Source organism: Hippichthys cyanospilos, chromosome 6 (genome assembly GCF_059441005.1).
Source record: "Hippichthys cyanospilos isolate Australia breed blue-spotted pipefish chromosome 6, RoL_Hcya_1.0, whole genome shotgun sequence".
NCBI lineage: Eukaryota > Metazoa > Chordata > Actinopteri > Syngnathiformes > Syngnathidae > Hippichthys > Hippichthys cyanospilos.
In genome coordinates, this window is record NC_142374.1 from 8,248,275 (window position 1) to 8,273,883 (window position 25,609).

The 25,609-nt window shown below is 39.6% G+C and overlaps 1 protein-coding gene across 2 annotated transcripts; it reads right to left on the reverse strand.

Moving 5' to 3' along the window:
- Positions 1 to 69: 69 nt before the first annotated feature.
- On the reverse strand, positions 70 to 24,280 carry LOC148422037 (SITS-binding protein). Of its 2 annotated transcripts, XM_088417493.1 has the most exons (11): positions 24,261 to 24,280; positions 23,526 to 23,976; positions 20,025 to 20,196; positions 10,841 to 11,048; positions 9,850 to 10,000; positions 7,004 to 7,201; positions 6,629 to 6,897; positions 6,415 to 6,551; positions 4,633 to 4,754; positions 1,590 to 1,769; positions 70 to 1,519 (listed from the first exon to the last, which is right to left on the reverse strand). In XM_088417493.1, the coding sequence occupies exons 1-11, from the start codon at positions 24,263 to 24,265 to the stop codon at positions 1,346 to 1,348; spliced, it is 2,067 nt and encodes a 688-aa protein (XP_088273619.1). In that variant the 5' UTR covers positions 24,266 to 24,280; the 3' UTR covers positions 70 to 1,345. The 2 variants fall into 2 exon arrangements, with proteins under 2 accessions (XP_088273619.1, XP_088273620.1); XM_088417494.1 differs by lacking the exon at positions 24,261 to 24,280 and having other exon boundaries at positions 23,526 to 24,141.
- Positions 24,281 to 25,609: the final 1,329 nt, after the last annotated feature.

Genomic DNA, 25,609 nt, shown 5'->3' on the forward strand with positions numbered 1-25,609 from the left:
CACATATATATATATATATATATATATATATATGTATATATATGATAGAAATTTTTGACAAAGGTGCATTTTTGCGATTTCTTCAAAACCATTATGCTTATGGTCTTGGCTTTTGTTTAATTGTAATCAAAGTGTAATAAATTAGACAAGGTGCATCATTTAAAGATGAATGTGCCAAAACCTTAACTCTTCAGTGCCATGGACGAGCATTGTTGTCTTTTAAAATAGTAATGAACAATAAAATAAACAATAAAATTCTCATCAAATGTTTTTTTATGGGGGGTAGCTGACACCCTTGACTAATGCTTACTTAAAAGACAATTGAGCACTGTAGTGATAACTGTGACCATTCGATAGCAGTGTTTCCAAACATGAGACATAGCTGGGTGCTTATGATAGCACCCATATCTACACAGACATAGCACACAATATTCTGTTGGCCTTGAAAGATGAGTGAAAATGCTAAATATAATGGTTCTTTAGAGGTTTCCTTTTCCGATAACGCTTGGCATTAAAAGAGTTAGATGTTTTCTTAAACTTCAACTTGAAAAAAATTCAACATTCATTGTTGTAACTTAAATCAATTTTTGAGCTACCTTCATGTCTTGAATATCATTTTAAATGGAACTGGGTGTAGAATTGGAATAAATATGCTGTATTTATACTGTAAATAGTGTGTGTGTGTGTGTGTGCGTGTAAAGGTTAATATAAAGCGCTAAGGGCTTATACTCTTGCTTGTTCATTGATTGTGAAAAGCAGTAATAATTTGGGAGTGAGGTACATTCAGTTCAACATCAGCCCTGTGGCCTAAGAAGTTCAAGTAAAAGCCTACTTTCAAACATGTGGACAAGGATTGTGTCCGCGTTAAGCTTTCCGTGAGCTCAAGTTCCCTCAATAAAGCCCATTCCAACATCATAATCATTTCACTTCACTTCATTTGGTCTTCTTGAGAGATTCAGATCCATTTTTAAGCAACAAGGGTCTTGCCTTGCTCCAGAGAGACAGCAGCAACTTATAACATTATATGTTGAAGTGGGGAGCTAAGATGTAAACGCACAGATTTCTCCAGGATTTACATACAAAGCAAAACAAAATAAAATCAAAAGCAGCCAAGAGATAAAACTCAAAACTGATTAACATTCTTTAAAAAAAAGGAAGAGAAATAACCCAAAAGGAAAGCAAAACTTAAAATCATGTAGAACTGTAAAGTGCAAGTATAAAGATATATTTTTACAAGTTGTCTCAATTCATGGCATTGAGGCAGAGTCAATGGTCTCTTGTGGAAAAAGTGCAAGATCAAAACAGCACGCGTCATTGGAGAGAGTAACAGGATAAGTCGCCTCACTCATCTTCGCCGTAAGAAAACACCTACTGCATCCAAGGGCACAGGGTAGTCCTGTAGGAACGTTCCTCCATCAAACACCTGAGCGTTTTGGATGTCCTGCCACTGGAAGCCCCCGTCAGGTAGGTAAATGTCCCTCCTCACTGCCCCTTTCTCCACCACCGGTGCCACCAAAACCTGAAAGTGTGCACAAAAGAGCTCAGGTGTCTGGACAACAGCAATGCGCGAGACTGTGATGGATGCTTACCTCGTCTCCAATGAGGAACTGGTCGTCAATGGTGAAGGTCGCCGGATCGTCTGGACTGAGCCACCACATGGGTCGATAGATGGGGCTCCCCGTCTCCCGCCACTCCTCAGCATACTTCTCTATGAGTGGTACCACATCCCTCTGGTGCTTTGTGATGTATATCCGAGTTAAATTTAGAACCTTGGAAGGAACAGAACATTTATTTAGATGAATAACCTCGAAAGTTAAATGACTGTTTTATTTTCAATGAAAGCAATCGCAGGGTATCTCCTACAGTACTAATGCGACATAAAAGGTTAACTACTGACATCTTTTTATATATTTTTTTATATGTGACTATTATTTTGACATTAGTGTAAATCAATTATTTTTTAATGTACAATACTTTTGAAAGCACATTTTCCACTCAGTGTCAACAGGTGCTCAATTACAGCTTAGCTTTTCTGGGTTTGGTCATGTGACATTGACAAGCTGAATAATGATTGGTCATTACTTAGGCCTTGAGCATATGCAATGTCATTTACAGTCAACAGCAAGTAGAAAAATATTATCAAAGGAATTCATTGTGCATGGGAATCATAGAGATTCAACTTTTTGGAGTTTTTAACCACGTTACAATGTTAATTTATCACAGCAAACAGCCACAAAGTGTTATTTTCCTTCACTGATGCATTTGGAAGAATTCCTTGCTTATTCTGCGCTCTCATCACAGGCACCGCCCAAGCAGATGAAAATGGCTTGTGCGAGGGACGATGCCGATATGCCCTCGTACCGCATCAACCCTGTCCTCATAACTCCTGTGCAAGAGTAAAAACACATCCACCTTAACCGAGGAGATGTTTGCGTTTTGTTACTTTTGGTTTTCTTTCTTAAACAAAAAAATATACTTTGATATTGTGGGAATAGGTCACTTTGATGGGGGGGGCATTGACACACAACTTCTCTGATAGGCTCTTAATGTCAGAGTGAGGGAAAAGAAAGTACTTCAGCAGTTGCTTCTGTCGTTGCTGCCAGGTTTTGGCGAAAACTTCAAAGTTTTTATCATACAAAATGCAAGCTGTATCATACTGAGAGTTTGTGGTTTTGGCACCATTCAACTTGTTCTTCTCTCTACATCTGGTTAATTTACTTGAGTGTTTCATGAAGGGTCTCATCTACTAGAGTATTCTATGACAAAAACATCGTTGATGCGTCATTAAACAAAAAAAAAAAAGAACAGTTGTTGGAATGTACTGGGTTGGGGAGCACATTCTTTAAATGAGAAGCCAGGTGGTTTAAGTTGGTATGATGTTTTTCAATACTTCACTTCCAATGCGGCATTAGGAGATGAACACGATGTGCTTAGCTGAAATTGCCGTGGAATGCCTACCAAACTGCGTTGAAAAGTAGTTGTCTTTTCTTCTCTAAGCTATCTCTTCTCTCTTACCTCTTCATGAACTGAGAGCAGTACAGAGGCCAAAATGGAAAACAGTGATGAGCTTCCCAAAGAGGCTATTTTTATCTCTGACATTGCAACACATGTCACAACCAATATAATTTGCTGTCTCTGAGAGGAAAAGAAATAAGTTGATTGTCACGCTTGTCAAATACGCACGGAACGTTTAACTAGCGCAATAAAGCCATGCACTTTTCCGATTGCTGTCCTCAAACGTAATATCATTCCTGCTCCGACGGCTCTGCAGACTTTGAGAGGGCTATAAATCAAGAGCAGCTATTATAATTCAGAACAGATGGAGCCCAAGACCACAGGTGATGTTGGGAGGGGGCAGGTCCAACACTCTTATTGAGTGCTTGCGTCAGACGGACGATATGGTGTGGTGTTGCTCCCTTCCTTTGACAAACACTGAATGTTGTCTGTTCAGGACACTTGAGCCCAGGTCTACACTATGAGAAGTCTGAGAATGGAAGACATGCGTCGATGCCACGCAATGAACTGCAGGAGGGATCAAGTGGATGAGTAAGTGTACTGTAGGGGGTAAAGCCTGTGTGTGGATAGAGCATCTTCTCGTGGGAACCAAACCGGTACAGCAAAGGAGAGTTCATCGGCTCATTTAAAAAGCCGTACCCTCTTTTATTTCCATCGGTAGTCTGCAGGTGCGTGAGAGGAGCAGAGGGAAATTTCCACTGCTTTTTAGACAATCTCAAGGAGGGGAAGAATGATCACAAACGTGGCAAAAAAATATACTCATACAGTATTTAAGTGTAAAGCGTTCCAAGGGGAATGTGTGGAAAGACTGTCAAATTCACAAATTCAACAAATTAAGAGTTCAAGGAATTAAGCCATTCACTCTTGAAAATGCATAGCTGTGAATTGAAGGGTCATTCCAGGACAATAAGTGTCATCCAAATAATAACCTGGTATCGGGGCCTCCTCAAATGATCTTAACAGAATAAAACTATGTTTTGATGAACACCTTTTGATACAAATATTTCATAGTGATAAGTAATTCAATTTATCAAGTATTATCCAGCACTTCAGGACATTTTATGAATAATGAAACATAAAAAGATTGAATTAGAGCCGTGGTTCTCAAATGCGATTACCGTTGGTGTATGTGAAGGCACTTCCGAGCTATGTGAGATTTTGACAGAGTTTCTGCAGGTATCTGCAAATCTAATTTAATGCTTTTTAAGCCATAAGAACAGTTCTGGAGCACGAAACAACTTGTAGCTAAATGACTACATATAGCGATAGCACTACAAATGTAGTTCCAAACTCAGTTGGATGTTCTATTTTCCATCAAAAAATGCTGTGCAATTAGGGGATAGTTCTCAGAAAACACATTGCATGGTGGAGCAACAAATCAGAGGTTTTTTCCAAACTTTTGACTGGTAATGTATACCGTTAAGGAGTGCCACATAAACCACTGCAGAACAACACTTTCAACTTTGCTGAGATTCTGGATAAAAGGTGTGGATCAATAATTCTACATTCCCAATTTTGTTTGTTGTCCACCCTAAAATTAAGACAGTATGTTTCTTTTTTTTTTTTTTAAAGTAACTGTACAGTTAATTTATCTGAGTATAACAAAACGGTCTTTACCCGGTCCTCTTTGCAGACCCATGGCGGCGTATGGAAGCTGATAACAGGTAGGAAGGACACAATTTCTAGCCAACGGATGTACAACTCCTCATCTGTGACCATGTCTCCAGAAAGAGACCCGCCTGTACAGACAAACCGATGCAGAGAATTTGATCAATTACAATACCCGTAAAGCTGAAATGACTGCAAGCATACAATTAAACATAAACATATATATGTATATATACATATACACATACACATATATATATATATATATATATATATATATGTATATATACATATACACATATATTATATATATACATATACACATATATTATATATATATATATATATATATATATATATATATGTATGTATATATATATATATATATATATATATATATATACACATATATATATATATATATATATATATATACATACACACACACACACATACATTATATATATATATATATATATATATATATATATATATATATATATATATATATATATATATATATATATATATATATATATATATGGAAGGAATGGGAAAATATTGACTGATCAGAGAGGCAGTTTCTAAACTTAAAAAAATGAATAGCGCATATGGAATTATATTTGTGCCACAATCGCGAGTAAGCAATGAAAGATTTTGAGCGAGCAAGAATAGATTTTGAGCACAGAAAAATATATTGAGCGAGCATGGATAAGAGTTTGAGCAAGCAACCAGAAAAACTTTTTGCTCACTAAAAGTCTTTCATTGCTCGCTCATGATAGCCCTCCCTCACTCGCTCAACATCTAGCTTTCCGCTCGCACGTTGTGTACTTTCTGCGCGCTCAGTGTGGCACACACGTTACAAATGTGCCACAAATCCAGCCAATGAGACTGCTTGTTCTCCAGCTAGATTGCTTGCTGTGTTCACCTGGAAAGAGCAAACGAGATGGCGTCAACATGAACTTGGGTGGAAGAAGTTTTCATGAGTCCGCTTCATGAGCAAACAATACCAATACCTCGACTATATGAGTAGGTTTAGCATCTATAGGGGATGGAATGAAATCTCGGGCAAAGGAGAAAGCAGCAAGATTTCACGTCCCTGCACAGCAGGTTTTTTTTTCTTTGGCTATTTGGCAATGAAGTACAGATGAGAATCCGCTGCCTGTTAATGCAATGCATGATGAGAAATTGCTTCAAAATCCACCTTTCCATACTAAATAATATATTGACACAAATGCTTCAGTACGCTTTATTACATAGTTATTATTTTGTATTTCAAATTTTGCTAAAATCTCATCTCGTTCCATTCTCATGGACTCAAACTCGTGAGACATTTCATCTTGTGGGCTTTGTGTCTTGTCCAATCCTTCTACAAGTGTATCTTTCTTGTAACTTCGTCTTAAAACTAAGCGGTTCTCGTTGATTTGTAAATGCTTTACATATTTTCCTCTTTATACGTGCCAACTGCGAATCAGAGTTCATTGGGTTTACCAACCTTTAGCCCTTTAACCCAAGCCATTGTATTCATACAAATGAACTGCACCAAAGACAAAAAAACAAAAAAATTTATATATAAGGGTTAACTGAGAATATTAATTGAGAAGAAGCTCCTGTGGTTAAAGCAAAACTGTGGCAGGGTTATTTATTCCTGGACCTGAACAATGCCAAAGATTCATGGTTAGATGGATGGTCTTTCACTTCCTCTGGAGTGGCACCTATTACATTCCCTTTAGCAATTGAGCCATTTTTTTCACTTAAATAAAACAAGCGACCTATAAGATGCAGTATTACCTACTGCATCGGGAATGAGGAAGTTGTATCCCAGCACGGTGTGGTGTAGCAAAGAGGGAATGATGCCCTTCAGGCCCATTGAACTCCAGTCAGACTGAAGAGCGGTCATCCTGAGAAACACTGGTTTGTGGCTAGACCTAAGGAACAAACGGGGGTTACATTAAGCAGAATACTTATTACGAAATAGGGTGGAAACCAAACCGACATAAACCACCTTGTCCCCGCTGACATGATAATGGAGTCCCCACTTCTGGCAGCCACATCAGCCAGCAGGCTGATGTATGTGTCCCCTCCTAAAGTCTCAGGTGGCCGCAGGGCCTGCTCCGCAAAGAGATTTCTCTCACCCCCCTCCAGCAAGATGTACTCCGTCCCCAAATGGGCTTGTATGGATCCCACTCTGTCCAGGAACCAGCTGATCGCTCCTGGATTTGTGACATTCAGCTTTACACAGAATTTCCCTCGCCACTGAGTCATCAAGGGAACCTTTAGAATGGAAAGCATTATCATTTACGGGCCACAAAGAAGATGTGAATAGCTGCGAATAAAGAGTGAGCACAGTAAACCTTTACATAATCATGCACTCACTCACCAGTTGTCCATGAGGTGCAGAGGGGAGACTAAGCCAAAAGGCTTCAGTGCCATCCACGAGGGAGTTATGGAACTGCGTGGTGTCCACGCTCAGGAAAGGGGACAGAGTGACGGAAATGTTTAGAAGCTTCACAAGTGGGAGGTCCCTACTGAGTCTTTTAGATGCCCCCCTCTTCCTGCTGTTGAGGTAGTCATGGTCCTATGGAGAGATCAAGCATGTTTAGGACAAGTTTTAACTCTCTTCTTTTGGTGGATGTGGGGAAAAAAAGTCCCACAAACTTGGGAGGTTTGAAGAAATTCTTCCCAGAAGTGACTAAATTGTTATAGCTGCAATGTATTTTCCATGTTCCAAAAAAAAAATAAATACCGGTAAATAAAATTGTGGTGTCCCAATCATTTTTGTCCGGTCCAGTCTGATTTTACATATATTTTTAAAAAAAAGGAGAAAAAAAAAGCCCAAAGACACTGCCAACTACTTCAGATTTTGCAATCTGTTGTTTGGTGGCATTTTTATGTCTCCCAATTCATATTGCAAAACTGCGAGCTGTGTCAAATTACTTAAGCCAGAACTATTTAACACCTAAATTACGTAAAATTTTGGAATGGTCATGTTATGTCAAAAACGAATTCTCGATTAATGGTGTCATTTACGAAATACAAAAGGTTCAGACCAGGTTGTGAAACAGCTATGAGAAGTAAAGGGATGTAGAACATATGGAAATCAGTTTTTCTTCTCACATTCATGGGCACTCATTTGTTTCATATGTTGGATGTACAAATTGATTTCTATGCAAACCCTAAACAAATTCCTTTACAAATACCAAACACACTTCAGACATTAAATTTCAAAATGACCCCCATTTTCTCATGCTAACAATAATAATATGTGTTTTTCCTTGTAAAAGTGCTATGGGAAAGAACTGACCTGTGACTGATGATTCCAGAATACCAATAAAACTTGAGAGAAATAAAAGAATCATTGTTGCCTGTCTCATTGCTGTAGAATTATTTCCGTCATCAACACTGCATGCTTGGTTAAGACTTTATGATAGGAACATAACCGGTTTTATATCTTCAATGAAACAGAAAAGCATTTTCTTGTGGGTACAGGAAATTCTTACCAAGCTAATGGATTATTCCCCTAACATATTTTCATCCTTTTATACCTCCTGAACAGGTAATGGGCTCACATTCCAAAGTGCCATGTGTGCGTTTGGTCAGATACTCCAACTCAGCCACTTTCATTGACATTTTGGGCTCTGTTTTTCATGACCAGGAAAAATCCTGCGCAGGTTAGACTCAATTGTTGGTGATTTTTACAGACTAACACAGGCTGGCGACTCTGTGAGAGGGAGAGCTGCGCCGCTGTCAGAGTGGTCACAGCCGACATTAGTCATGGTCAGTCAGAGCAGCTTCCATCATTCCTTTAAAATGCACCGTTGCATGGTGTGCATGAGAATCTCGACATGGCAGAAGCAAATCTGTGTGAGCCCTTAGAAACTATCCGAATCCCCTTTTGTGTCTAAAAACCTGTGCAACCCAGTGGGATGAGTTAATAAACATAATACAATGATTCAGCAGCTCTAATGTTTGCTGTGGACATATTTATGAATGAAAAACATTGTGTTAAACCATCTGTCTACTCGGTGCCAAAGTTAGATGCGGTCTAAACAAATTGTTAGCCTGCCAGGCGCGTCTTTGGCTGTGGTGGCCCACCGGGGATCGCGCTGCCAAAATGGCAATTGCGCAATAAACCAAGAGCAGATAAGAAAATCAGGCTCCAATGGTAGTTGCACCAAGATGCAGGCACACTATGAAAATATAACTAAAATGTGAAACCTCAGTTTTTTCCTCTTCTGAGGTCCCTGCACAGCATTGAGCTAGGGTATCAGGATCTCACCATTACGTGAACTTCTTTCCCATCCAAAGTTCCTGTTAGATGCCCAGTGAGCAGTCTTTCCTGATTGTTTTGTTTTTTTTGTTTTTTTAAACACGCTTGAGAAAAGGTCCTGCTGATCATTTTGTGGGAGTGTCAAAAACATTCAGGGAACAATGAGGAACACAATATTGGGTGTTTTATAATCTAATAAGACTCCTATAAGACATGTATTACAAAAAAAACAGCCTTCACAAATACAGTACACTAATGCTCATTTTTTACTGACACTGCCTGCTTATATGTAAAGATTTTTCCGTTTCGTTTATGAATTAAAAAAAATACATGAAAATATAATGAGCAAAATTTTGCTCTTGAATTTATCCAATCAGAGCAAGGCAAAAATAAAACTTAATTCTGTATTCTCACTTTCCCCGTTTGATAACTCTTTGGTGAACCAGGCTTACTTATGCCTGTTGGTTGGCAGTCTTCATTTCTCTGAAAATCTTTCATCTCTGCCTGCCATCCACGGTTAAGCTTTTGATTACTGAACCTTGTCAGTTTCCCAGTGAATAAAGTAGCTGGAATGCACTTGCTGTAATTATGATCCTTATATGTTATGTTTGCAGTACGGCTTGTGAGAACATGTAATGTACAACAGCAAAAACAGTTTAAGCAGGAAAGACACATATAGCACTGGCAAGTGCACAACCAGTTGTACAAAAAGACAGTTTTTAATTGTGTAAACCAGAAGTGCCAAATAGCCATAAAGGGCAAGATGCATCGAAAAAGTAGTTCAGTTACTGTTAAAAAAATAAATAAAAATGTATATATATATTTTTTGGCTAATATTTAAAAAAAAATCTGATATGCTAATGTCCATATGAGACAGTTTTGATTCAGCCTAACCAAGTGAAGACAGGAGTCAGGCTAATACTTGTTATATTTTAGTGATATTTTAGAGAATGTACCATTTCAGAGAGGAGGTTGGTGGAATGTTCATTCAGGCTGATGATTCCATCCCCGAGCTGATGTCTCCTAAGACGATTGGAGAAGGTCCTCAGCTCCCTCTCCACCTTCAGTCCTGTATCCACATTGTTGAGAAGATTCCAGGATGGTAGCCTGGATAAGAAATAAAAATGAATAAATAAATCAAAGTGGTAACATTTTCTTGTGAGTAACAATGGTATTTGCTTTAGTTTACACATATGACATAACAGAACAGGTTTCAAATCAAGGCATTTTATGCTGGTTGCATACGCAAATCATACGAGTCAACTTCCATGATTCTCACTAAAACCTGTGAAAAAATTTCTGTTATAATAATAAACAATATTGCAAGCATTTATGTTACCAAAATCTGTTTTACTGTAATTTGAACAATTGTTGAAATGTATGATTTCCATCTATGTTCTCAACCAGGTTAGCCAGAATGCTCCCATAAAGCGGATCTTACGAAGCTTGGTAAGGTATGCAACTTCAGTGCTGGAAATAGTGGACTAGCATTAGCTGTAGCCACACTTTTGTTCACTTTAGTTAGATGCCTGCCACCTGAAAAAGTGGTCTAATGTCTAATAACACAAGGATGGAGGACGCTTGCTGAAGAAAATCGTTGACCGGCTAAGCCATTTTATTGGAAAGTACTAATGCTGAAACATAAAGAAAAGTGTACAAGAGAATATTTCATATCAAGTTGAAGGTTTTTCATTCACTACTGTCAAGAAAGATAACAAAACAATTTCATCCTTTTATATATATCTAAGTGTAGACCATTTAAACAGTAAATGATGGTTCTTCCTTTAGTAATGAAAAATTGTCCTTTAAAAAAAGCCTTACAAGAAGACCAAGTGAAACAAAAATAAGCCAGTCCCCCAAAATGGATTGGGTTTGAGTTCTGATGATCCATTCGATCAGTCCATTCTCATTGCTTTTTAAGAGCGCCTCCTCTTAAGAAGCACTTACCACAGCGCCTTCATGTCGGGTATCTCCCTAGTGAGCTGAGAGAGCTGCTTCATTGCTTCTTGGTGAACAGCCTTCACATTGTTGGCTACACAAACAGTGTATTGAAGCGGTACAAGTGTCATACTGGGCAGTGACTGCAAGCAGAACTGTTGTCTGCTGTCCAGCCCCAGTTGTAGAGGGATGTCAGGAGACACCAGCACCGCAACACCTGTGTGGCAGAAGGCAGGAAAGACTTTAATTTATTGAAGTATATCTACTCATACTCTCACATATTTCATAGACATTTGGGCCAGGAAACAAATGCAAACACATTCTAAAGAATGAAGGTGGAAACACAGTAAGACATGTAGAACACTGATTACCAACTCATCCAATCCGAAATGATGCAAATGTACCATTTGGATGAGTTCGACGGAATCGGCTTGTCAACTGTTGTAGATGATATCATGTCATTCTGTGACTGTGCTGTGTGAAAAAGGCACTCTCCATATGTGGTAAAATGAGTTTGCCAAAGGACATTTTGGCATCTCATGAGGTTGCGGTGGCATTATGAAATAGACATTCTCATCTGATAGTTCGAGAGTCAAAGAGAAGCACATCAAGGCTGAATTTGGACACTGACGAATTGCCAGTCAATGCCAGGACACATACTGTATAAACAAAAAAACATTCACACTTAGAGTATGGACAATTTAGACATACTGTGACTCCTGAGCGTATATTTAGACCCAGGACCTCCAGACTGGACTGTAGGGTTATAAGGTACATCAGGTTTTGAGGCACAATTTGAGAAACTATAGGAAATGAACCAGGACAGCATGACTCAGACTTTATTCAACCTCAATTTGTCATATGTGCACCTACATTTCAGGCACATTATTGATTTTTGAGAAAATTGAGACACATTTTTTTGCCAAAAAACCAAGATTTGATTTTGAAAGAACAGATCATATGAGCATTCAACAAAACAGGCAAGGCCCCATGCACGTGCTTCATTGTATTTCATGCCGTCAGATTTTAGAGCATATGCTGACGCACGTTGCTGGAAGTATGTCAGCTGTTCTTGGATGATGAATGCACAGATGCTATTGACTGAGCCGCACCCGAAGCGCAATCCGATGGAGCACGGACGAGACAACATGTAATCCCGTCACACGATAGTGTCCCACTATCATGGGCTCAATAATAGCTGGATCCGAGTTTGGAAGGAAATTCCCACCCCTTGCTTCAGCAAGATCATGCCTCGATGTGCGCTCTGTTTTCAGGATTGGGGGTTGACTTGAATGGGGTTGAATTATTTAATTCTTAAATTGTTTTTTTTTTTTTTTACTCCGTAAAATAAACTGACGTTTCTTTCCCAAGGGTGTGGAGTGTACAATATTTTAGTGTTGACTTTAATGTTTTTAAATGGTTAGATTGGTGAGCAACAAATGTTTGAAATTTGTACTGTTTTCTGAATGACTCCGCACTATGCGTGGGCAGATAACCATGTCGGCAATATATCGGGATTTTGGAAGTAATGGTTATTTAAAACCGTTCAAATCTGTCAACCGCCCCCCACGTCGTCTGCCTTAAAGGGCAACTGCAGTGTGCAGTGAGTGCCGCCTCTCATTGTGTATAATATGTGATTCCTCCTCGGCTGCAGCGACCAATCATATTGTCCTCTTCTTGGTTTGTTGGCTTCAGTACCACTGAGAGTTTGGTCCTGCAACTAACTAGCGCAGGTCATGTAGCTAACATGTTATCATGTGCTATTTTCACTGAGCGTTTTATGTGATGCCGCTCAAGGTAGGATGCAAGCAGTCTATTGAGCCAAAGGGTGGGTCAAGAAGGCCAACCACTTGAAAGTTTCCTCTCGTCCAGACAAAGGAAGTCCTCTATCTGGGAAGTTTTTGGCTTTTGAAAAAGAACAGGTGAAGTTGCGAGGGACAGAGAAAGAGAGAGGGCGGAAGCGAGTGAGCGAGACTGCCAGCGGCTTTGTCTGAGTATTTGTGTGTGCTATTAATTGATACGCATCGTAGTTGAATGATGGATTTGCCATAAACTACCATCACTATTTCAAAGCAATATTTTTAAAATATTGTTGTGCATTCATACTTATTCTTTTCCATATTATTGTGCATGTAGACTTATAGCTGCAATTTCAATACTGTGGTACCGCGATACCGTAACATTTGGGGAAAATGTGTTGAATTAAATTGAAGATAAAAGGAAATATGTCTGGAGATGTACGTGCCCTGCAAGGAATGCGTCTTTGGTCTCCAGTTACCCTTGCCATTTCTCAACTGTTGACCAACTAACGCTTTTTTATTACCCCTAGTATCCATTTTCTTACCTTTCGCTCTGCCATGTTTTGTGGGTCTTTCTGTTCTCAGACAGTATCAACCGGATAGCTAATCTGCGAATTAACGTAATCTTGCCCCGAGTAGCCAAAGTGAGGTTTAGTTGTTAAACAGATTACGATGTAAGACTGTTTTTCGGAGACGGCAGACCGGCTGAGAAGGCAGGCTGAGACTTTGGCTCACTTCTGCTGCCCTCACCAGTTTCAATAGATGCACTGTTCTTGGGTCGGGCAGGAATCAGCACGCAGTTTATAATCCGATTCAACATTTCACAGATCACAAGGTGTGCAAATGGAGTGAGGGGCTTCGACCTCAGTTGGGCACTTCTCACATGTTTGCAACGGATAATGTCAAAGAGATACTTGTGTCACGGAAGCTTCCTTCCCTTCTCACACAGGGTATCAGGTCACCTTCTAACTCCTTGTCACATATAATGCCGATTGCTAGAGAGAAAAACTAAATATGCAAGACATGTATTCAAAAGGGTTCATGAGGCAAAGACGGAACTGCGCGACCAGGTCGTAGCTAAGTGAAAAATGGGCCAGTGGAGAAAAAGTTACAGCTTTATGGAAGTGGAAGGCAGACAGTGGAAAAAGAGGCGATCAGCATACAACAGACACCCAGTAGCTTGTGCAATGATGTCCAGCTATGGCACGCTGCGCCAGTGTGTTTTGCCCGAGTGCACGCGAGGTGGAAAGTGTTTGCAAGCGTGGCTTCTTGAGTCATATTTAATTTTTATGGGAAATGACAGAGGAGCCTCATGGAAACTGGACAAGTTAATCAATAGAAGCTGGATATATATTCCTTTTTTGACCACAAGGTTTCACCACAATGCAAATACCTCGAAGAGTGATAAGGTGAGTATCTATTAAGTCGTCAATCAAAACAATGCCACAACCTGTGATTTACGGATGCCTTACTGAAGAATACAAACACGCACAGCCGAGCGAACAGTATCCCTTGATCACAGACAAGAGTGGAACTCAGTTGGTTATTTAAAGAAAGGGAAGAAGGATTGGTGCCTTGGGTTACAGCCAAGGTGGTGTGCCCCAAGAGTTAGAGGGGAAGCAAATGGGGCGAGGGGTTATTTTTAGAATAATTCCTTACACACTCCAAGCTTCCCCTGAATATTTTCCATCATTCCTAAGAAGAAAATCATATGCCTGACTGACTGTTTGCATGCCTCCAAATCTTCAGGTAATGATGGCCAAAGCCTCGAGTCTAGGAAACACCCGAATCATCTTTACACAAAAAATTAAGAGAATACCAGCATGCTATTTCATGGGATGCCCATTTCCTTGGTATTTCTATGTTCACAAGAGCCCGTTCTTGCTCTTTTGGGAGCTGGGCCCATGCAAAGCCGGACGATTCAACGTGGATTTAATGCGGCGTCTGGACCCAAAGACAACACTGCCGCCCGACTCCTTGCTGCTTTTGACCAGATGTCCCACACAGTTTTGCGTTGTCCCAGTTGAATGCATAGTGTGTAATGCCCACCACCTGTGCCTGCTTGCAAACTGGACAAGGGTTACAAGTGCACTTTGAAATATAGAAGCACATGAGTGTGCTCAGCATGAATTTCCTTACAATGGAAACTTCGTCTCTTTGCCCAACCTCAACAAATTGATGGTCACATAACTTGGATACTGCTCCAAGGTTTACATTTCCAAAACCACTTATGAAAGAAACAGTGACACACTTAATAATCTTATACTCGGCTCTGTTCTGATCAACAATCTGTTTTAATATTCGACTTGTGAGTTTCCTAAAGCTTGAGGACACAAGTTGCATAATGTAAACGTCTTTAGCGATACAAAAATGCTCGCCCCATTATCATTTCGCCTTTAGTTTGATCTAAGATGATGGCTTATTATGATGTCACTGTAGCCTCTGCCTGAGGTAATGCTCATCTTAGATTTTGGTATAAATGTCAGGTATGTTTTTAGAAAAGAAAAATTATTCAAGGCTTATCATTGCGTACACATTCCGGTATGAACCGAAAGGTATGTACTGATGGAAACATTTCAATGAGCTTGTGGAAATGTTCTTCCAGTAGCTCTTGCTTAGAGGAGATGATCGCTTGCGAAGAACAAAGCTCTGATTGGCTAAATGAATCATTCTTAAAGTATTTCGCATCTCTTCAGTGGGCAGCTGCACAGTGACCCTCTGAATGACACGCAGCATCGGCTTTGTCACTTAGTCTTTTTGTTCTATTGCATTATATTTGTCTTTATACTGTACATCAAGTATGCCCCCAATCTTATTAAAAAGATGATGAATAAATACACTCACACATCTAAATTTGAAGACCCTAGAAGTCATAACATTTCAAATTCAAATCAAATTTGTGTCAAGATTTTTTGCTGATTAAAGGACCTAGCCCATGATAATTTTACACTTTACACAGTTAAATATATACATATAAATTACATTTGGCACACTGGCGATTTAATTTCTGATTAAATAAGAGTTTTATGGTACAGACATTTTTAACCAGGAAATAAAATATCTGGTCAGCCGTGCCCCCTTTATGATGTCGTTCAATGCCGCCAGCCACAAAATATCCTTACAGCCATCATATTGACAGCTTAGCCTCACGAGGGTCACGGAGTGAATGAAGGAAGCAAAAACGTTAAAATGCAAAACAGTGTCTATAGATTGCGCTGACACAAGTTCCCCCTATAAAATCGGTCGCTATGGGAACCCAGTACTCATAACTGAATGTCTGACATCGAATGTCTGACTGTGTGCTCCCAGACGCACATTTTCACCACTTATACATTTTCTACAGTCAAATGTTTTTTTTAAATAAATCATATGATGCTGTTTACTTGGCCGACTCGGTACAAAATATGCCTTCCTCAACTCCGGAACTGAAGTTAAATTAAAAGATGTGGATAAGGTCATCCCCATCTTCATAAGCTTTTCTCAAGTCTTGTTTACCTGCTGGGGCGGGGCCTGCGTAAGAGCTCAGAATAAGCATGGGATGCTTAGAAATGCATCAATGAAGGAAAATAACACTGCCATATGTCATCCATCAGTATTACGAAAGTCTTGCGGAGGTTTTACCCCTAGCTATGCTTATTTCATCCATAGGTGCATATGACATTGATTCCTCATTGTCTCTAAAATCATCACTTTTCAGGAGACGACAAACATTGTGAAAGTTGGGGAGAAATAATCAACACTTTGTAAACAATAACACCCACGCATGTGGACTGACCAGTAGTATAAATTTTAAAACTATGAAGTGCAGATACACTTTCTTTTCATGAATATTTACTTTGTAGAACGCACATTCTCTGCGTTCTCTCTGTGAATTTCAAGAGATAACTGAAATGACTTTCACTTCAGCAGTGTGCCTTATCAGGGTTAATTAGTGGAATTTCTTGCTTTATCAATGGGGTTGAGACAATCATTTGTGTTGTCCGTAATTATGCTTGAGACACAGCCAACAGCTCGAGCCAACACTAACCCCCAGTTGCTCTTGGTGCTGCGTCATCAGCAGGTAAATTAGTACTCAGTGTGCAAAAATACATCCTTAGAAATCAATTCAAAGAGCTTGAAGTGGACTAACCTTTGAGAATAGGCCACAGACTTCCGCAGTAGCCCAGTTGTTTTTGTATGCATAAAAACAGGTGGATGTATAAGTTCCTACAGTTGGCAACACTATCAAATGTCACACTCATACTCTTGTTGCATAGCATCTCCGCTTTGCCTCACCCCACCACTTGTTCTTCACTTTGGAGCTTTGTGCCCCCTTTATTAGGTTTGCTGCCTTTACTTTAGTCTTTCCTGCTATTTTTAGATGATTCTCAAGTCACTTTTAGGTTGTCGGGCATACTTCCCTCCTTCACTCTGCATTTAAAACATCTCTTACAGTAACTAAGAGTTTTGCTGGTGGAGACAAGCCTCACAGTAACACCATGTGTTTGGAAGATATCAAACACAAAATTGACTCCATGTTTACCACTTCAGCTAGGGCCCGGACTTTGTGCCCTGATGCCATCTCACTTTTTCCATTTAAATGATCAAACGATCAGGGTGTGTGAGATTTTTTTTTTTCAAACAAGGGCATTGCTGTTGTATAAGCTATCTGTCTTCAAAAAAAAAGGCTGTTTCTAATATGTTAAATGAGCAATAAGTCTCAGGTCAGCTAAGGTGCAACATAACGCAGAGCAGAGGAACGAGCATAAAGTGGTTGGAGATGGACTGATGTTCATTGAGTGAATTTTTAATGGGGAGAGAATATAATATCATTATGGTAGAAAAGCTCTTATGAATATTCAATCCATCCATCTTCTACTACTTATCTAGTTCAGTGAAATGGGTGAGCTGGGAAGTATCCCAGCTGATTTTGAGGTCTGCAGATTCCAGTCAATTATTGGAGCCTGGAGTTCAAAGCAAACATGGGGGACGTATACAATAAAAAGTGACAACTGACGTCAAGTCGGCTCAAAATCGTGACTGCGGTTAAATCAACGTGTGTAATAAGAGTAGTAAGTTATCTTTTATTTCTGTACATTGTTTTTATTTTTAAATATTTTACCATTGAGCATGTAAAAAGCACAATGAGTTACCGAGTGTATGAACATTTTTTTACATTATTTTTACTATGTGGCAGATGAACTGAACACGTGTTCCATTGTGTCAAAGACTGCAAAAATTATTTTTTGAAAGATGGCAGGCCCCGGAAAATGTGGTGAAAAGCAACCAGGCCAAGATCCTATGTGACTTCCAGATCCTGACTGACAAACTGGTGATAGCCAGTCAGCCTGATATAGTAGTGGTGGCTGAAAATCAGAAGACAGCAGTTGTGATCAAAAGAGTTCAAAACACGCACATACGTACAGTACATACAGCGTATTTTCCGGACTATAAGCCTCATCAGTCTAGAAGCTTCAGCAGTAAAAATTGAGCAAAAAAAATATTTTTGTCACGGATAAACTGCACTGGACTGTAAGATGCAGGTCGTAACATCAGATATTTATGCAAAAAGATGGTATATGGAAGTTTTTTAAATTTTATTTATTTATTTACCAGTGATTTTTTTTTTCATTGCCTGCCAACAGCATCATCCTCTCTTCAAAAGACTGAACATGCCTGCATGTTTATTCCCAACATATTTCTAGAAAATGGATGGATGGATGGATGGATGGATGGATGGATGGATGGATGGATGGATGGATGGATGGATGAAAATTTCCAACATAACACCAAAAAAATACTGCAGAGTTAAACAGCAGTTCAAACTTGAATTCAATACTTTGACAGCATGTTGTTTCATGCAGAATTTCTTTGAAATGTAACACTCATTAACGTATACAGGACACTTGAAATATTACTTTGCACTTTTACCCTGTAATTAATTACTGCCATAATGTTTAAACTGAAAAAATTGAAATCTGAGTTCAAAGTGGGAGTCATGATTGAGGAAAACTGTTCTTCTTTTCATTTCTTTGATTCTTGGAATGTTATGAAATTTTATATGAATAAATTTGCATTTCTTTATCATTTATCATTACAGCAACATTTTTATGAACATATTGGTTCCCTTGTTTTTCTATGGTCTCTCTGTGCATGGTTGCCAGGCGACAAGCAACTGTTAATGGGATGCTGCCTTGTGTTTTCATTCTCTCCCTGCTAAATTAAAACAAAGAAACTAAGGCTTATAGGGTTGCCCTCTTTAAAGTTGGAGAGGGTAGCTAAGGTATGTGACCCTTTCTACACCCTACCACTGTATTACATAACATTCTAAATGTGTGAGTGTGAGTGTGTGTGTGTGCATTCATGTATACTTTGTCTTGAGGAGAGAGCATATTCTATGTGAAGTCAGAAAAGTTATCATAATAGATAAATGTTTTAGTCTATAATCTTTCTCACTCGGGGTTAAACTGATTATTTGATTAGACTTTACCACCATTCAACGATGAATTTACAGATAGTTTATGAAGTGCATGTTTGGTGATGTTCCTGTAGGGTTAGGGTTAGGGTGAGTGCTCTCTGGAGAGGCGAAATGTTTGTCCAAAATCTATGCTGGTCTGAGAGGAGAGAATAGTGTTCAACTTGTAGGCATCAGAGCATAAAAGAAAACAAATGTTTGTAGGTTTATCTGATAAAAAATATTGTCACTCATTCTAACAATGAGTTTGTATTTGTATATTTTAGTGCCTAAATGACTGAAAATATTTCATTTTGGAAAAAAAAAAAACATTGTTTTCATGCTCTAAGAAAAAAGAAACACATGATAAAAATAAAAAAAAAAACATAGCTTTATAGAACACACGCTCTCCAAAGTCACATTAAACCATTCATGAACACCAGAGGCCCATGTAAACCCCATTTTACCACCAGGATAAAATTTAACACCTCTAAAAAAAGGGCCCCATCCATCCTATTGTTTTAATAGAAACAAAAGGCAATTACTCCCATGCCTGTAAGAGTTGATTTAAGATGCATACGCTTGCTTGCTTTTCTTTGTAGTATAATCTCCAAATTAATAAACCAACATGTCAAACACAGTATTGCCTTTCAGGCTATTTATGGGCTACTTCCCAATCCAGTGGCTTATATTTTGGACCTGCTTTTTCCAATAGATACTGGCATTATTTTCTACGATGTCTTGGCCATAAACAAGCAATTTCATTATGGGGTGGGGGCTGGGGGGTCCCCAGAGGGATTCCCTCACACTCTGGGATTCACACCACATTAGTGTGGCCATTGAGATAGGGGTCACATTTCTAAAGTGCACAAAATGCTGTGTCACTGAAAATCTTGGAACTCAACTAAGCAACACATAACATGTTGACTGACTGAAATGTTCTTCCTGTGTGAGCTCTTACCTGACGAGCCAAGGAAGTATCGCTCCAGAGCTGAGCCAAATCCTGAGGGATTCTCCTTGAGATTGCTGACAACAAAGGGCTGCATGGTGACGTTTTGATCATTAATAGGCCATGTCTGACCATTGACGCTGGCGCCGCCATACCAGGATACGTTCGACATGGAGAAGCAGTCCTGACAGGCCAAAAAAGTTGACATAACCCAAACAGACACACAATTATTTTTTGAATCACATCACACACACACACATAAACAGACACAAAAACATACATGCATATGTGTGTATATATATATATATATATATATATATATATATATATATATATATATATATATATATATATATATATATATATGCACTGTATATGTATGTGGTTCAACTGTGTCATGCAGCCAAAACTGTTTGATGTAAAATAATACTGTAATAAATTGTAAAGTTTGACCCAACCAATATCAACAAAGTGCAGTGGTGTTGTTAAAGTCTGAGCCCTGTTCAAGCTTTTAAGAGGGCCGCCAAGTGGTCAGCTGGGTAGGACCCAGCAAGATTTGGGAAATTGTGTGTTTGGAAAAAAATTTCTTAGCCTATGAAGTCACGCCACATGACAGGGAGTTATGGTGGGGACAGAACAGATTAACCTCGCCAAGCAACCCGAGAGTGAAATGTGCCTGAGAAGTAAGCCGAGGGAAAGTACATGACGTGCCAGTCTTGTCAAAAACATAAATGCTTTGATACGGCATGCTTGAGTAGTCTTTAACAGTATGCAGTGATTTAGAAGACTTTAAATACAATGACAATGGATTGTGGCTAACAAGATCATGACATAACATCATATGCTTTCAATGAACAGAAACTTATGATGCTATTAAGACAGCAGTACACTGATCATTAAGTACGCATGTAAATGACATTTGAATAATATTTGAATAATAACTTTAGAAAAAAAAATCTCCGTATGTAAAAATAATGATGTTCCATTGTACTTCCAATGGAAAGTGTACCTCTGGCGATCCCAAATTGAGTTCTTGATGGGTAAAGGGAGCAATATTGCAGAGGTGGGTAACTTACATTTTTTTGCCGATCCAACATTTGTCATTCGTCCATCATTTTTTTAATTTTTGCCCAACCTTCTGCCACCACTAGAGGGCAAAATTTGACTTTTTTTCTGGTCCTTCATTAGTCAGGTACTGGACTACTACTGTCTACCTTTATACTAATTATTTTTTCGGTTTTTGTACCTACACTTAAAGTTCACACTATGTCTGTGGTTCTACTGTTACAGTGCAATTGAAACACAACACATGAATATAAGTGTAAAACGGGAAGATGTATGACCTCTTTTCATTCTGTGAAGCCCTTTGAGACTTCGGTGATTTAGGGCTATATAAATAAAATTTGATTGATTGATTGATTGAAATAAAGCAAGCTAAGGGGTTTAACCCTAGGGTGTAATACACCATCATGTTAATTATCGCACATTTGAGGGAATGCAGGGGACAAGAGTGCAATTATCAATCATGTCCACTGGATGGCGTTATCATGCTTTACATGAAGCTCAAATGATGTATGTCAGTTCTCATTTATAACTAACTAACTGCCCTAGAACTAAAGAAGATGGTTTCATTTTGGTTTTAGAAAGCAGGACTAAAAAAGGGAGCAATCACAAATAAATCTTCGTTAAAGTCAGCTAGCTGTGAATGACAAGTAGTGGATTGAACCAATCCGGTTTATTCACTCAAGTGAACATGTTTCTCCATTGCTTGTTGGTGCTGGGAATGGGCCGATATGGATGTTAAATTGAGCCAGAAAAGACCTGCTATTTTACTGTTCAAAGCTGGATATTCTCCACTTAATGCAGTTCCAGCCAGGCTCATGAAATGGAACTCCAATCGCCCTAGCCCCCATTTTTTCCCTACTTTTTATGATGCTTAATGCACTACCTATGTTATCTTAGCATGGGGTCTCTTCTCATCACCCCTTCTCAGTTTTGCTTTTCACAATGTATTAATTAATTATTACGTGCATCATATACATTCTTACCTGCAAACAGTGGGGTGCCAGTATGACATTGATAGTCAAGTCAAATGTAATCAGAAAAAAAGAATGTAACAAATTGAGGGGAACAAAATGTTTACCTCAGAACAGATTAAGATCAAGTAGACCAGTGTCAGGAGAAAAAACTTCCAGGAAGAACTTCAAAATCAAAGCTATCCAAGACTTGTTTCCAAGGTCTGTATCAGACACAACTAGTTCAATTTTTGAATTTTAGTTAAATACTTTACATTTTTCTTCCCAACAGTGATTGGCTGCCTCTCCATGATGGAGAAGATGACAGGCAGTGGCTACTTCCTGTATACTCATTGCACTTCTGTCCCAAAAAGCTTAAAAACAAGTAAAGAGATTTCCTCCTATATCCCTATTAGATATTGCCCGATAAATGTGTCTATCCTGCCAGGGTCATTTTACTCTGGTAAGCGTTCACGGAGTGTCTGATACCCATATGGAGGCACTTTTCTATGATGGGTTTACATTCTGAATGAATAGGTTTAAGCACAGAAAAGTATTGCTTGTCTTTGTTTTTCCCCTTATTATTGGGGCACCCATATGCTTTGCATTGCAGGTTTATAGCATTCATAGACAGGAATCCTGTGCAAACTGGTGCTCCCTGCTATAGCTAATCACATCCAGACTTGTCAATCCACGACTCTATGTCATGGCTCAGCATCCAGGAGCAAATATGGCTGCGCTCATGATGTCTCTGACAGAAAGTTTTGTAGGCTTTTAAAAACTTGCGCGAATAAAACCAATGTAAACAAGTTACAATTGGATACCATTTTTTCTGATTAATCATATTTAATTTTTCCCTCCACGTTACACTTTAACAATGTATCGCTGTAAACAATACACATGAGAGCTTGCCGTTTCAAGTGGTGAGCATCCCTTCATCTGACCAGAGAGGTGTTTTTAAGATTGTGCTTCGCTTTATTGGAAGACAAGAAAACAGTAAAAATAATGACAAACTGCTCTCATTAGGAAGCAGTCCAATTTCACACAAATGCAAACGATACCCTACAATAATAAGCGCATAGTTGTTCTTTATTATCAATCTAATTCCATCTAAGAGCCACATTAGGTGTTGTTTTGCTTTTTTTTTTTTTCCTCAGGACAGAAATTCTAGTACATTATATCATGCAAGAGCAAGGATGAAGCAAAAACTCTAAACAGTGAAGCAGTTGTCTTGCAACGGAGGCTGATCTTACTCAGAAATTCCCACCACTGACATCTTATACTATGCAGGTGTGTGTAATATTTTGGCCGGTGAGCAGAAATATATTACATTATGCTGCAAATTACTGATTAAATAAGTGTGCATGCATACTTCAAAATGATCGTTCTTTTGCCTGTCTGACTTTTTCTTTCTTTCTTTTTACTTGGCATGCACGTTAAAAGAGATGTAAAAAAATCGTCTCTGAACTCAAATTAGAGCGAGAGGACGCCAGCCTACCTTGAGCTGCGCATGGCACTGCACCGGCGTCCAGGTCATACTGTAGCACTCGGTCTCCGTGTCCTCATTCACATTGAGGGAGATTTTGATCTCGGCCACGGCGTCCCACGTGTAGCAGAACTCAGTCTTGTTGAGCCAGCACAAGTTCCTCACAAAGGGGACCTCTAAGTCTGGGTTCCCCACGTTGCCGACGTCAATCTCTACGTAGGTTTTGTCCTCCGTTAGGGTCTGGATGACCAGTGCGTGGGTTCTTCTCTCCCAGATCAATCCGCTCAAAGTCCCTTTAAGGATCCAGTTCTTGTTGGGCTGGTCCACCACTTGCCAGTAAATTATCCCAATGGTCATTACAAAGAAGACGGCCACCCCGAGACACGCTATCGCTCCCTTCCACGTCTCGTTCATCTCCTTCAAGCCCGTGTCCCATGTTACCTCTGGAATGGGGCTAGGGTTCCTATTTCGAGCGTGAGGCATGTTGTTTTTGAGATCAGCAAAAAAACAAACACCAAGAAATACTGCAGAAAGCTCTGTGCGCCAAAACACTTTGTTGCTGCCTCATCATGCCATCACGGAGTAAGTTTAAGGTTTTTTTTTTTTTTTTGTCTTTTCTTTTCTTATCAGCACAGGCCCTACACCGAGTGGCACTTTGTCAATTTTCGTCAATTGTACCAGCAACAGAGGCATGCCATGTGCAGAGATCGGCGTGGGTTGCAAAACGGCAGGAATGGATAGACTTACCACATAGCGCCGCTGTTTTAAAAAGCTTGACTTTTCGATGCGCATTGGCCGCAGTAAAGTGGTGAGCTGCCTCAGGCTGAGTTTGGCAGCTGTGCCCACGAATAGCCCCCCAAAGACACGCTCTCGCCTGCCCCGCACGGTCTGACGTAACGCCGCGCTCTTTCTTCATATGAAAGGTGCAGAGAGGAAAGCGGTGGTGGTGGTGGTGGTGGTGGCGGCGGGGGGGGGGGGGGTCGGAGAAGCTTGCCAGAGTTGTGAAGCTTCCGGTGTGGGCGAAGCCGCCAAGGACGTCTCGGAAAGGGAAAGACCCCCCGAGAGTGGCCGCGCACTATCGGTGCGCTCCGCGTGCGTAAAGAGTGTCCCCCCCCCCCCCAGGAGCAGCGGGGATCTGGGCGCGTCATGCGGGTATTAACACGTGTGGACTCCTTCCACACCTTCGACACATTTGATTTGAACTTGTGGCAAGCTATATTTTCTTGGAGAGCAGAGAAGGAAGTCAGCCCGATGTGTAGGCTATGCCTGAAATATTTCAAACTTGCAGAGCAGTCAATGTGTTGTGAGGAACAAGAACAGACAAATTAAAACAGTTATTGATCAAAATTAAAAATATGTTGGAAAGCCTATACTTAAACATTGAAACGCCTCACTGCGATTTTTACTAGTGTAGTGGGAAACTAATATGAACCCTTGAGCCGTGTTTTGGTTATTTTTGGGTCATTGTTTTCCACACCATTTTAGTAGTATTTTAGCCAAGGGATGGCATGCTACTGGTAATGTGATAACTAAGTGGTTGTACAATGATGAACTTCGACATGCTGCCACCAATTGGGTGGAATTTCAGCCCCACAGTGTCTTCCTTCAGTGCTCTCCCAAATATGTGAAATGCCTGTGATGTAAAGATCAAACGATTGGACAAAATACTGCATAAGGGTTAAATAAATAGAACAAAAAAGCTCTAGTGCCCAATGCATTTATCTTTGGGAAAAGCCATTGAGTAGTCAATACTTTTTGTAAACAGAGAGTTTGCTGTGTGGTTCTGCTTTTTTTTTTTTTAAGACACTTGAAGGCAACAATGTTGTTTATGTGTCCCTGAAAGTGGGAGGTGACACTGTGATTGGCCCAAGGTGACAATCGTTGGCATTCAGACTGTCAACGTCCATTGTGTCTGGAGTCACAATGTCAACATGGTGCTACCGAACCACACTTTGACACATGTACCTCGACAATTTATGTGCCTTAAACCAGTGCACATTTAGTGCCTGTGCAGTATACACAAGCTTGCATATTTTAAGTGCTTTGTTAGCGTTTCGTCAACAAAATGACACATCCCCGAATCATGCAGAATTTTT